The sequence below is a fragment of the Callospermophilus lateralis genome, chromosome X (genome assembly GCF_048772815.1).
Source record: "Callospermophilus lateralis isolate mCalLat2 chromosome X, mCalLat2.hap1, whole genome shotgun sequence".
Classification (NCBI taxonomy): Eukaryota; Metazoa; Chordata; class Mammalia; order Rodentia; family Sciuridae; genus Callospermophilus; species Callospermophilus lateralis.
The window spans coordinates 105,097,634-105,112,582 of NC_135325.1; the positions used below are offsets into that span (position 1 = coordinate 105,097,634).

General features: G+C 36.5%; 1 protein-coding gene across 4 annotated transcripts in view; it reads left to right on the forward strand.

The window, feature by feature from the left end:
• Positions 1-931: 931 nt before the first annotated feature.
• Ocrl (OCRL inositol polyphosphate-5-phosphatase) overlaps positions 932-14,949 on the forward strand; it is a 58,723-nt gene continuing 44,705 nt past the window's right edge. For all 4 annotated transcript variants that reach the window (XM_077106962.1, XM_077106963.1, XM_077106964.1 and 1 more), the window contains exons 1-4: positions 932-1,065; positions 1,335-1,405; positions 5,777-5,856; positions 11,389-11,427. In XM_077106962.1, coding sequence (XP_076963077.1) covers positions 1,027-1,065; positions 1,335-1,405; positions 5,777-5,856; positions 11,389-11,427 — 229 coding nt within the window. In that variant the 5' untranslated portion in view covers positions 932-1,026. The remainder of the gene's footprint in view (positions 1,066-1,334; positions 1,406-5,776; positions 5,857-11,388; positions 11,428-14,949) is intronic.

The following is a 14,949-nucleotide window of genomic DNA, read 5'->3' on the forward strand; positions in this document are numbered from 1 at the left end:
TCCATACTACATTTTTAATTATATAGGTTTAAAGTCAGTTTTGATATCTAGTTAAGTATAGATTGTGGAGCAAGTGTATAAAACAATTGAAGCATTGTTTTGGGAAGAATATTTTTGTGGCTGTCAACAAAGTAAAAAAGTCAAAGGGGAGATTAAAGCCAATAGGATTTATTCAGGGAAAATGCAGCAACCCAGATAGGACATCAAGGGCTTACAATTAAGTGATGGAAGTGTGAAAGGAGAGAAAAAGGATCAAAAAGATATTCCAAAGAAAATATTAACAAGGCTTCTTAACGGTTTGGATACAGAGATTAGGAAAGGGAAGAAAGCATGTGGTTTTGAGGTTTCAGGGCTGGGTGGCTGTCTGAAATGATGAACTTGTTTTGTCACACAGTGTTCTTTTGACAAAGTGTTATATTAGGTAAGAGGTCTAGGTCAGGGATATATACTGGAACTTTGCTTGCTTAGAGGTGACCCAGAGGGAATGCAAAGAAGGAGCAAAGGTCTGAGGTTTGAGAAATATTTCAATTTAGGAGTTGGAAAAAAGAAGAGGAAGGGTAGAACACCTGATAAGTGAGAAAACCAACACTGTACAACATAACTTTAATAAGGGTGTTTTTTCTTTTGTTTTTGGCTGTATGATGCGGATTCTGTTGGTCCAACATGTTTGAGTTCCCTCATAGGTATGGCCGTGTTCTCTTTCTATAGAATTTTCAAAGTCCTCTGGTGCATTTGAAATATATTCCTTGCTGGATGTGGTCAAGAAGCCCCCAATCCCTTGGGTCACTGGCTGTAGTTCCCCATGTTGGCCGCAGGGGGCGGAATCTGCGGCGGCCTGGAAAACTGGCTGGGGCGCAAGGCGCCGCTCTCTCTCTGGTCAAGCTCTCGCCTCCCGGCTCCCAGCTCCGACGCGGAGCTGTTTCTCAAACAACGCGCAGCAGAGGCGGGTTGGTGTCAGGACGCTGGAGGCAGTGTCGTTGGAGCCACCCGCAGTCCGCAGCTCCACTAAGCCTGCAGGCCTCCGGGATGGAGCCGCCGCTCCCAGTCGGAGCCCAGCCCCTTGCTGTATCCGCCTAAGAGAAAGGGGGAGGGGAGGCCGCAATGTGCCGGGGGTGGGGGTCTGGGGGACTGCGGAACACCGCAGGGCGGGGGCGCTGCGAGGCCCTGAGGCTGAACCTAGCAGGGGAGAGGGCCAGCACCGGAGGCGACGTTTGCGGGGGATGGGGAAGGACGGCCAGGGGGGCGGGAGACTCCCACCGCCCCACAACACGTTTCCCCTGCACAGCTGCCCTTCTGAAAAGAAGACCCTTGACTAGCGCCTGCATACTATCGAGGGTTTGGAGATGAAGGGTCCTCTCCGGGAGCCCTGCGCCCTGACCCTAGCCCAGAGGAACGGGCAATATGAGTAAGTAACCACCTGATTCCCACAGAATGGAGCCTTCCATTACCTCCCAAGCTTTACCCGCGACGGGCCACCCACTGTCCTCCCACTGAGGCCACGCGGGCAACAGGTTCGTGCCCCAGGTGTGAAGTGTGAGTGCTCTCTAACCACGGGGCTTTGCCCCCAAGTTGCAAGCCAGTAGATTGCTCCTGGCAGTATGGTTCAGTGGAAAGACTCAGTGGGCGGGGTAGCAGGAAGCCTGGGTTCTTAGTTCCTGCCCCTGCAACTGATGTATGTTGTGTAACCTTGGGCAAGTCGATAGGCTTTTTTTCTGCGCCCCAGTTTTCTCATCAGTTGTATAAAAAATAAATCAACTGCCTTGCTTTATAGCCTTTGGAGGTATATCTGGGGAATAATAAATGCAAACGTTTACAAAAGTAAAGGTCTATGGAAATGCTGCACTGTAAATGTTACAGACTTGTCTTAATCCCATTCAACTGGTTCCTCCAGTCCCCCCACCCTTTTATTCCACTTGTTTGAAGGCATATTCATTAATTCAGTAGTGGGTTAGTGTAGTCCAGTAACTGCCTTACTTGACTGTTGGGAAGAAAAGGTAATGAAATATGTAGAAATATAAGTTATATTTGGCATTCTGTCAGTGAGTGCTACTTCCCATTTGTCCTGAACATAGGAGCTCAGTATATACTGTTGACTTATTGAGCAAATGATCATTTTGATGAACTATCACCATAGTTATTCATCTTACTCCCTTGCCACTGATTCTTCATCTTTAAACTATCCATGATGACCATTACATTGTCATAGGGCCCTATCCCTGTATGCTCCCGGTCCACTTCCCTTGGTTGTTCACTGGTTTCTTAAAATCACATATTTTCAAGGTTTAAAAATGGATAATCAGTTAAATCTTCATGTCTCCTAATATTGAATTCTTCATAAAAACTATTTTCTCAATCCCTACTTTTTAATCCTCTATTTATGCAAATTTATGTAGAAGAAATTCCCACTAGCCTAGCCTAGCCTGCACTTAGCTAAAACTATTGGTGCCACTATAATTGGACTTCAACTGGTTCTATGAAGTAGCTATTTCCTAGGTTTTGCTTGGTCAGTTCTGTTGATGTGAGAAATTCATGCTGTTTTTCCCAAATTTCGTCAAATCCTTGAAGACCAGTGTAATAAAACTAAATTCAACAGGAAAGTGAATTGAAGAGTGAAATACCACTTCCACCTCTAGAGTTTAGAATGGAGTGGAAAGATGTGACCTTTGGGCAAACCAGTAAATTTTTTTGTGTCTTCTGTAAAAAACAAAATTGCAAGTGATGAATAGAATAGCTACATTGTTGAAATGATCATAACCAAATATGTAGTCTCTTGGTTTAGTAGGTTTGGAACTCCATTCAGCCAATAAAGAGTGAGCAGCTGGCCTGGACATAAGTGCCTCATCCTATCTGGGCTCTTGTACTAAAAGAATATCTCAACTTGGAAGGGTAGTTCTCCTGTCTATTTGTCCTCCCCACAGAGTAATTGAATTCTTGAGTTCTAATTTTGTTAACTTATGAGAATGTAGCAACAATTGACAGTTGCTTTCTTCATATGGGCAAGATACTGTTTAAGGCACTTTGTATTAATTAGTTAATTTAACTCATAATTTTATCATCACCCCCCCTTTTTTACAGATACAGGAATTGAGGCACAGAGAGGTTATCACTTGTTCACAGGAAGTATCATAGCTGAGATCTGAACCTGTGCAACATATTTCAGAATTACATTGAGAAATAATTTACTGGTGACACCTAATGCCATAATACCATCTATAATCCTCAAATTATTTTATCATAAGTGCCTTCTCTGGCTTGGGTGTCCAAAACTTTTTGCTTTTTTTTCCATTTTATTCTGGGACTTGAAACCTGTCTTAATCTTTAGATCTGTGGTTCCTACTATCAATGATAGAAGAAATTTACTTAGAGTCCAATTACAAATAATTTTTTAACTAAATCACACACCAAGATTCATTTTTTCAAGGCTAATAGTTTATGAGAGAACCTGTTATTTGACCTTTAACCTTTATTGAACAAATCTTAGGGATAATGCTGGGTTGGCATTCATAATTTGCCACTTTTTTCTGTTTGAGAACTCCTAAGTTTCTATTTCTATTGTTTTGCCATATGCCTATGTATGTATTTTTTGTGGTACTGGGAATTGAACCCAGGGATGCTCTACCTCTGAGCTAAATGACCAGAACTTTTTATTTTTAATTTTGAGATAGGATCTCACTAAGTTTCCCAAGCTGGCCTTGAACTCTTGATCCTCCTGCCTCAGCTTCCTGTCACTGGGATTATAGGCATGTAACCCTCACCCACCTATGTCTATTATTTTGAATCACTCTGTTTGTAAATGAATAATTATGTTTCAGTAGATTTGTATGTTGCTCCCTTGCCTTATTCTTTTGCTACAATTTATTTAGTGGTTAACATACAGTGTGTATTCAATAAATGTTTGTGGAATTCACTTAAATTCTCATCTTTGTTTGTGGTGTTTTTAAATAATAATAAAGCTTAACTGCGGAGAGTTAACATTTACTACTGATGATCACCACCTTTTCTAATCTTCATATTTTGAGATTCTAGTGGTTTGTATTTATTTTCCTCAAAATAAGCTCTTCTTCCTTGACCCATGTTTCTTCTCAGCCTTTTATCTAGTTTTGGGTCTTTCTCTGGGTTTATAGGACTCTGTTCAAACCACAGACTTTCTAAGTTGAAAGAAGCCAGCCCCAAATTCCTGTAATCACTTTAAAATATAAACTCTTATAAATTAGTTAGACAGTATCAAAACAGAAAAACATCATTAATACTTGTATTTCCCTTAGTTCTATTTAAGCGATTTCCCTGTGTTATCCCCTTCAGAGTTGACATATCTGAAAAAAATCCCCAAACAAGAATAAATCCCTCATAAAGTCAAACAAATAGAAAATAAGGTCTTCAAAACAATGACATTTTTAATGTTGGAAGTTGAAGAGTTATATTTAGAAATTCGCCTCTGTTTATATCTTAATTAAGCTAGTTCACTTACTCAGCCAGTATTTACTGAGCATCTGTTAGGCTGCAAACAAAATAGAATATGATAGGATCCTTGCTTTCAAGGAGCTCAAATCTTTGAGTAAGTGCTCAATTAGAAGGGCAAGTAAGTTGGGCATGGTGGCACATACAGATAATCCCAGCCGCTAGTGAGGCTAAGGCAGGAGGATCACAAGTTCAAGACCAGCCTCAGCAACTTTAGCAAGGCTAAGCAATTTATTGAGACCATGTCTCAAAATAAAACATAAAAAGGGCTGAGGATTAGCTCAGTGGTTAAGTGCCCCTGGGTTCAATCCCTAGTACAAAAAAGGGCAAGAAAAGTGGATAAGGCCACTTGTTCTACTTGTGGTTGTCAAAGAAAGCTTCACAGAGGAGGTGATATTTGAGATGGGTCTCAGGAAAAAAAAAAAAAAAAAAGAAGAGTGTTCCAGGTAAAAAGAATTGCCTGAAGAGTGCTTGACTTTGGAGAAGCTAGTTAATATTCAGAATGGCTGTTTACTCAGTAGTTTATACCTTTATTCTTGGCCACTAATGATAAGTAATAAGTGAAAATTAGTATTTTAGGAGTATAGGTGGACTTAGAAGTCTTTCATTTCACCTGGGGAGCCAAGTTCAATCATGTTTACATAGAAATACCAGCATGAAACTGGAAACCAGAATAGAAACACAGGGGATGTGAAGGCAATCTGGTTTTGACATCTGGTATGTTGGTCACTGGAGTTATTTTGACTGATCCAGCTGATTGGGTACCCCTTCATATTCCTCTGTGAACCTTCATGTTTGTTTGAAGAGAGAACCATTCTTTGGTATAAAAAAAAAAAACATAGGGATGAAATTTGAAAGCTAATGTATCACTTTTGAAATTTATTAATTTAACACATGTAAGTGTCTTTAATGTGCCAGACTCTGTGTTAGATGTTAGAAATGCTGTGATGAAAAGACAGCTGTAGCCCTCACCATTGTGTAGTTAATATCTAGCTATCCATTCTTCACTGGTATGCACACTCTGAAGGTATATACTTTGCACTTCATGCTCTTAAGACTGTGCACCATTTTTAGGACATAGAATATTATATGTTCTTTATGGCATATAGGACTCTATGGGTGTTCAGATATTGATCACCATAACATCCTTTAACCCCAGTTAAGTATCTAGCTGTTATGTTGTTCAGATCCAGGGAACTAGATGTGGAAAATCTAATAAATGCAGATTAGATTTGTATACCAAGTCCAAACAATATTTTGTTGTTAAACATTTGAATTTTTCAGTAGCTATTCATTGATGCATTTTTCTGTTTCCTAGGTTAATAATCCAGTTGCATGAGAAGGAACAGCATGTCCAAGATATCATTCCTATTAATAGCCACTTCAGATGTGTTCAAGGTACTAGCTTTAATTGCTTAGCTAGTTTTATGTTTTTCCTTCATTGTTATTACATTGTATATGCCATACAAATTTAAATTTGTCACTGCAAGTAAAATGAAATATATTACTCTTTGCATAACAAGTTTACCTTACTAATTTACCACTGAGAAGATAAGTGATTTGTTTAAGAGTGCTGAAGGGTTAATATTGAAACATATATAGATACCTACACCTGTTTCCCTAGCTGGGATTAGAAATGTATGTCATCTATTACCTGTGTAGGTAGTCTTTTATGTTTACTGACCTATATGTAGATTTAAAATGAAATACTTGGCTTAATGGACACTCAGCTCATTATAAAGTATCAAGGTCATTTGGAGTCATAAACATTCAGTACTTTGTTCCCAATTTGAAATTAAGACATTTGGCAATATGCCTTGCCAAACTGTAATACCTTACACTCCTATGTTGATTCCCAAAACTTAACGTTGGTAAATCAGAAGAAAATCAAATCAATACTTCAAATCAGGAAGTATTTGGCTTTCTGCCCTCAAATATGGGGACTGAGCACAGAAAATCTGTTGTTTCATCTGTTACAATGAAACTCCAAAATTGGGATATTTGTGTAGGATGTGTTGCTTCTGTCATCTCACATTGCTTTAGAAAGGGAATTGATTACTTGAGAAGAAATGCATTATGTTTCCATCATGTCCAGTGGTTTTATCAGGCAGAAGTATTCTGTATCAATTGTAGCTTCTTGGAAAGCTTTAATCCTACCTTGCATAGATTCTTTATATTGACTTTTTTAAAATCAAAACAGTAATATATGGGTATATACATAGATATATACACATATACTGTCTAAATATAATATATATGGTACACACACAAACACACACTCTCTGAAGTTTGGAAAGAAAGAACAACATAGAGAAAATAAGTCATATAAATTTCCATCCTTGAGATAAATGCCTACTATTTTCCTTTTTTTAACACATATAACCTTCAGGGTAAGTGGGACTTATCTTTTAAATATTTTTGTCTGTCCATATGCAATTATTATTATTAGTAGTTTCCATGCTATTAATGGCTGTATACTATTGTTTTAAAAAATGTAATTAATCTCCTGTGATTGACATTTGGATTATTTTTCACTAATATATATGGTAATGTGATGAAAATCTTTTTATATAAATTTTCATGCACACCTTATTTTCTCAAGATTTATTCTTCTGGGCTGGGGATGTGGCTCAAGTGGTAGCACGCTCGCCTGGCATGCGTGCGGCCTGGGTTCGATCCTCAGCACCACATACAAACAAAGATGTTGTATCCGCCAAAATCTAAAAAATAAATATTAAAAAAATTCTCTCCCTCTCTCTCTCTCACTCTCTCTTTTTTTAAAAAAAGATTTATTCTTCTAACAGAAAATAGCAGGTGTGACTTTTAAAATTATTTTTTAATTTGGTCTAATTAGTCATACATGACAGAATGCATGTTTACACATCATACATAAGTGGAGTATAACTTCTCATTCTTCTGGTTGTACATGATGTAGAATTACACTGGTTGTGTAATCGCATATGCACATAGGGTAATAATGTCCTATTCATTCTACTATCCTTCCTACCCACATACCCCTTCCCTTCACTCCCCTCTGTCTACTCTCAAGTATCTCTATTCTTCCCTAGCCTTCCCCTTATTATGAATTAGCATCTGCATATTAGAAAACATTCTACCTTTGACTCTTTGGATTGGCTTATTTCCCGTAGCATGATATCCTCCAGCTCCATTCATTCACCAGCAAATGCCATAGTTTCATTCTTTTTTAAGGCTGATTAATATTCCATTGTGTATACATACCACATCTTCTTTATCCATTCATCTACTGAAGGGTATCTAGGTTGGTTCCACAATTTAGCTATTGCGAATTGTGCTGCTATAAACATTGATGTGGCTGTGTCCCTATAGTATGCTGTTTTTTTAAGTCCTTTGGGTATAAACCGAGGAGTGGGATAACTGGGTCAAATGGTGGTTCCATTCCCAATTTTCCAAGGAATCTTCATACTGCTTTCCAGATTGGTTGCACCAATTTGCAGTCCCACCAGCAATGTAAGAGCATGCCCTTTTCCCCACATCCTTGCCAACACTTATTGATGTTTGTATTTTTAATAGCTGCCATTCTGACTGGAGAGAGATGAAATCTCAGTGTAGTTTTGATTGCCATTCCTCTAATTGCAAGAGATGTTAAACATTTTTTCATATATTTCTTGATCGATTGTATATCATCTTCTGTGAAGTGTGTTCAGTTCCTTAGCACATTTATTTGTTTTATGGTGTTAAGATTTTTGAGTTCTTTATGTATCCTGGAGATTAACATCTATCTGAGGTGCATTTGGTAAAGATTTTCTCCCATTCTGTAGGCTTTCTCTTTACGTTATTGATTATTTTCTTTGCTGTGAAGAAGATTTTTAGTTTAATTCCATCCTGTTTATTGAGTCTTGATTTTACTTCTTGCACTTTAGGAGTCTTGTTAAGGGAGTCAGTTCCTAAGCTGACATCTTGGAGATTTGGACCTACTTTTTCTTCTGTTAGGTGCAGGGTCTCTGTTCTAGTGCCTAAGTCTTTGATCCACTTTGAGTTGAGATTTGTGTAGTGTGAAAGATAGAGTTTAATTTCATTTTGTTACATATAGATTTCCAGTTTTCCCAGCAGTGTCTTTGTCTAGTATGAGATAACTGTTATTCATGTGAGTTTGTCTCTGTGCTTCTATTCTGTACCATTAGTCTACATGTCTGTTTTGATGTCAGTACAATGCTGTTTTGTTACTTAGCTCTGTAGTGTTATTTAAGGTCTGGTATTGTGATGCCTCGTGCTTTACTTTTTTTGCTAAGGATTGCTGTGGTTATTCTGGGTCTCTTATTTTTCCAAATGAATTTCATGATTTCTTTTACTGTTTCTATGAAGAATGTCATTGGGTTTTTTTTTTTTTTTAATAGGAATTGTATTAAATCTGTATAACTCTTTTGGTAGTATGGCCATTTTGATAATGTTAATTCTGCCTATCTGAGAGCATGAGAAATCTTTTCATCTTCTAAGGCCTTCTTCAATTTTTTTCTTTAGGGTTCTGTAGTTTTCATTGTAGAGATCTTTCACCTCTTTTCTTAGATTGATTCCCAAATTTTTTTTTTTTTGAGGCTATTGTGAATGGGGTCGTTTTCCTAGTTTCTCTTTCAGTGGATTCATCACTGATGTGTAGGAACACATTTGATTTATGGCTTGTTAATTTTATATCCTGCTACTTTGCTGAATTCATTTTTTAAATATTTTTATTTGTAGTTGGACACAATATTTTAATTTTATTTATTCATTTTTATGTGGTGCTGAGGATCGAACCCAGCACCTTGCACATCCTAGGCAAGTGCTCTACCACTGAGCCACAACTCCAGCCTCTGAATTCACTTATTATACAAGTTTTCTAGTGGAATTTTTTGAGTCTTCTAAATATAGAATCTTGTTATCAGCAAATAGTGATAATAGCAGGTGTGACTTTTAAGATGGTATTTTGAAAAGAAAAGACAGTATTAAGAATTAAAAATACCTTTAATAAATAGTTTCTACATTGTCTAGAAGAGTGAAGTCATAGCTATTTAGCCTGCCCTGTGTGAGTGAGACATATTAAGCAAGGTACCTGCATACCATAGTAAGTTGCTGTGGTTGCCTCACTTTTCAAGTTGTATCTCTGCACAGAAAAGTAAAAGAACTTGACTTCACAATGTATCCTGTTTGTTTTTTACCTTTTTTTTTACTGCTTCTAGGAACTCGTTTAGCCTGTTTCTCTTAGTATTGTTTTTAATAAGAAGCAGACGGCCAGATTGTAGTGATGCTTCTTGGGATCTGGAAAATATGAGCAAGCGTATACCATAGTTCCCCATGGAAAAAATGTTTTGTTCTTAAGTTTTTATTTCCTATCTATTTGGAAAGCTGTAAATGCTCAGGTTTTACAGAACTAAAAGGTACCAAAGAATAGCCATGAACATGTAATACCTATGTCCTATTTGCTTCATCATTGTAGTAATAGTGTTGAAACTTCATTGTAATACTAAACAACTTGGCTCCTTCACAGTTACTTCTATTGTACCTGAATAATGAAGCTAAATATAAATTGAGTCTTGTGAAGAACCTAGAAAAGTCTGAGGCTACTCCATCTTATCAGCAGAGAACCAGGCTAATCCCAAGGAGCTAGTACCCAAGGTTCAATTAGCTAGGAGATTCTGGTAGGGACTGTTGGTCAAATCCAGAGAAGTCAAAGAGGAAGTAATAAGTTGTATGTAGACATTAGAGGCAAGGAAAGCCTTTGAGAGAAAAGAGAACTCTGAAATTTCAAACTGCTTTGTGCTAGTTTTTTTCTTCATTGACACATAATAATTGTATATATTTATGGGGTACTCTGTGACAATTTGACACACATATATAATGAGTAATAATCAAATCAGTAATTAGTATTTCCTTGTGTTAGAAACCTTCCAACTCCTCTCCTCTAGTTACATATAATAAATTGTTACAATATGTAGTCATAGAGCACTAGAACTTATTCTTCCTTTCCTCCTGTACTTTAGGACCTGTTATCCAGCCTCTCTATCCCTCCTCTCCCTATCCTTTCTAGCCTCTCATGACTACTATTCTACTCCACATTTATAGGAGATCAACTTTTTTGGCTTCCATATATAAATGAGAACATTCAGTATTTGTACTTCTGTGCCTATCTTATTTAACAAAATGTCTTCTGATTCCATTCATGTTGCCACGAATGAGAGGATTTCATATATTTTATGGCTGAAAAATATTACATTGTGTATATATACTACATTTCCTTTATCCATTCATCACAACATGGATACCTCAGTTGATTCCATATCTTGGCTATTGTGAATAGTACTCAATAAACATAGGAATGCAAGTGTTTTATACTTCTTGTTAGGCGTGGTAGGCATTGGAGCCACAAGTGTGAACTTTAGATATTCTCTGCTACTCTACTTTTATATAGGGTGGGAGCAGAAGTAATGAAATCACTGGGAAATTTTCAAAGACTGTATCTGAGTTGAGAAAATAATTCAACTTGAGGCCTGCAGGGTCACTCCTTGGCTTTTTATAATAAGTATCTAAAGGACACACATTATATTAAATCAGTAGGACACACATTATATTAAATCAGTATGTTATAGTTGAGGGGAATTAAACTTGTCTTCATTTGAATTAACATTGTGTTATATTCCCTATTATTAATTTGTCACTCTTAATTTGCTTTGAGGAGCTTCATTTAGTACTTATTCATTTCATTTTTCTCTTAGTTAAATTGCTCAAGTCTTTAGAACCTAGTGCTACTAATATTCTTTTTGAAAAAAAAATGCTCAACCAAAAAGGAAATTTTAATGTGTTCTAAAACTGAGGAGTAGTGACTGAGAGAAGCAGTTATTTAGTTAGGCATATACTTCCTTTGATTGTGATGAATGATTTTATCTTCCCTTATCCTGTTCTTTTTCCCCTTCTCAGAAGCAGAAGAAACTCTTTTGATTGACATCGCTTCAAACAGTGAGTATCTTTCTGAATGAAGTTGATTTTCATTCAATAAATATTTATTTGAATGCTCACTGTATTTAATATACCTTTTTTTGGTACATTTTCTATTTTACCATCTTATCCTGTAGTTTACATTTTCTTAAGACAACCATAAAAATTAGCAATTGTCTTCCACAAACATTTAGGCTGAGTCTGAAGAAAAGCATGTGACTGATAAGAATCTTTACAAAAATTGAAAGTATGGTTTGCTTTTCTAATGCTGAACTTCTTTGAGCTACCAGTATTATTGCTGTTAGTTTAATCATTGCTGTGGAAACTGATAACTGTAGGAAGGGCTAGTAAAATGTTTTTTAAAGCACTTAAGGTTTATGGATTTTTTTTGGTTATTTAAACTGCTTTATGTTTTAAGGTTTTCTCCTGCTCTCGTTATTTTTTACGTTAAATGATAGTGTTTTCATTTATCTGTTATATTATTTTAGGAGGCTACAGAATCCCTTCAATTGCTTCTCTAGGCATTCTTTTTATTTCTTAAAATAATTTTGGTCTTTTATTTAAGCCTCAGCCCCTCAAGGCATCCCTTTATCAGAGGGAACATGGTCTTCCTTTCCACTGTTTCTGTTCTCTCCTTTTTATCTGTTTGAAGCAAATCATCATCGACTTTCTGTGCAAGCTGTTCTTTGTTTATCATCTAATTGTACTGTGTTATGGAGAGGAGAAAATGAGCACTTGACTGCTACAGTGACTGCTGTGTGGTTGCTATGGAAAAAGAATATCTGACCACATGAATCTAAATCAAATGGTTGTCTTATCTCTTGGTTGAGTCCTTGGATGAGTGGGACTTGGCACTTAGCTTGGGGCTACAGGTTATAAATAATTTTGTTTAGATGCAGTTACTCCCCTGGGCACTATTAATTTGTACTGAATGATTTAGGTAGGCTTTTTCTAGTTTGGGTTTTATTATTCTTTCCTTTAATCATGGATTTTGGAAATCTTAAAAGACTGATCCTGAAATTCTAAGTAAACCCAGCTGCTGGCTTTTGTCACAGGATTTAAAAAGAAAACTCAATATCTATGTTTTATTGTACTTAGGCAGGAGAAGACAAAACTAAGACTAAAAAATAGAAAATCAGAGGAAAGGCATTTATACAGGGACTGATATTGCTATTGAAATAAGATATTAAAATATCCTGTTCTTGATGTAGAAAGGTATTTGATCCCAAACTGAGACATTAAAATGAGCTGTACCTTTTGTCTTATAAACACTGAATTTATGGCATTGGTTTTGTTGTAACTTCTTCTACATAGAAATTGGTCATTCATTTCTGTGTAGAGTTCAAGTTACTGGATCATAGCAGTAATATAATTAAGTGACTAATTATAAAGTCTTTTGGTATCTCTTCCTATTTAGTAATGGGCTTCATACATAAACGCTTAGAGCATTCAGTATATTATAGACGGAGGACCCTGAGTTTATCAGATAGGTTTGATTTTAGTGTAAATATGAATTTCTCCATTATCTGGTTATTGGAAATAAACACCTTTTTCCATATTTTTATTGGTGCATTATAATTACACGTAATGGTAAGATTTGGTATATATTCATACTTGCACACATTAGAAACTTTACATGTTTTTTGCTGATTATAGAGTTAATGTATCTTCATTATGTATAATTTATAAAATCAGAAAAGTTTAAAGTATCAAAATTATTGCCTGCAATCTAGAGATAATCATTGTAGTTAATGTTTTTTTATATATTTTATTCTGGTATTTTATTTATATTTTTGCATAATTGGAATCCTTATATATAGTTTTTGTTGTTGTTTTGTGAGGGTTTTTTTCACGGTGGGAACTGAACCCAGGGCTTTTTGCATACTAAGCATGTGCTCTACTACTAAGCTATACCCCCAGCATTTTACATATAATTTTTATCCTGCATTTTAATTGAATATTATATTGTGACACTTCCCATGTCATTTAAGCTTATTTTAAGACATCATTTTAATGACCAGAATTTCACCATATATATGTCAAATGTATGCATTTATAAAGATGTTATTAAATTAACATATTTATAAAATAAAGTCACTGTCAGGAAATTAACATATTTGTTATGTTATATTATATATGTTATATTAAATTAACATATTTATAAAATAAAGTCACTGTACATCTCTCTATTTGGTCCTGTTTTATATTTTTCAGTAGAATTTTGTAGTTTCTTCAATATCACATTTTTAGGTTAAATTTTTATGGTAGATTTTGTTTGCCGCTTTTATGAATCAATTTTTTTCTGTTCTCTTCCAGTTGTGTGTTATTAGTATACTGAACAAGTAATGAGTTGTATATACTTAGCTTTTATCTGTCCATTTCACTGTTGATTTAGTCAGCTTTTTCACATCTGTAACCAAAAGATCTGACAAGAACAATTATAGAGAAGGAAAAGTTTATTTGTGCTCACTGTTTCAGAGATCTCAGTCTATAGATGGACAACTCCATTGCTGTAGGCCAGAGGTGAGGCAGAACATCATGGCAGAAGGCATGGCAAAACAAAGAAGTTCAGGACATTACCAGGAAGCAGAGAGAGAGAGAGAGAGAGAGAAAGGCATCCTCTCATCACATACAAAAGGCACACCCCAGTGACCCACCTCCATCTGCAACCTACCTGCCTACAGTTGCCACCCAGTTGATCCCTATCAAGGGATTAATGCACTGATTAGGTTAAGTCCATAATGCATCATTTTACCTCTAAGCTTTCTTGCATTGTCCCACATGTGAGCTTTTGGGGGACAATGCATATCTAAACCAAAACAACTGTATTTTTACTACACTTGGTTGTTTGATTTTTTTTTCCATTTTGGTTAATAGCCTTAATCATCTGTAAATTATAATTAAGTCTCCTTTCTATTAGCTATAACTGAGTTTTGGTTCATGTCTCAATACACCAGTGGCATTTTAGGGGACCAGTATTAAATCCTTACAAATACACCCCAAATTCCATGAGAATTGCTTCGGTAGTGCTTCACAGTTAAGGACATTTTTGCCTGTTGATTTGGCAGTTTTTTGTTTTTTTTTAAACAAAGCCTATATTAAGAAATTCCATTTATTTCAAGTTTGTGTGTTGTTGAGAGCCACAGCGGAAGGGGCCCCAGCAAACTTTCAGACTGCCAGCTGATGATTGGCTCACAGCGGCCCCAGCAACATCTAGCTGATTGGCTCCTCTGCGGTGAAGCTCATTGGGCTGTTTCCCGCCACGGAGCTGCTCATTGGGGGACTTTTTGGCTCCGCCCATGCGACCCAGCCAATCGGCCTCAAGAGCAAGAGGATTGTGGGAGGTGTGGAGGCTGGTGGTTGGAGAGTGTGGCTTGTGGGAAGCCAGTGGTGGCAGTTGGGCTCTGAGGGTTTTTTCCTGAGGAGCTGTTTTGTTTGGCATGTGTGGTTCTAAAAATAAAGTTAGTTTCTTTTGACAAGTGGCTCCTGAATTGTGCCCAGCCAGACTGTGGCAGTGTGTTCTTTATTTTTTGTTAGAGAAAA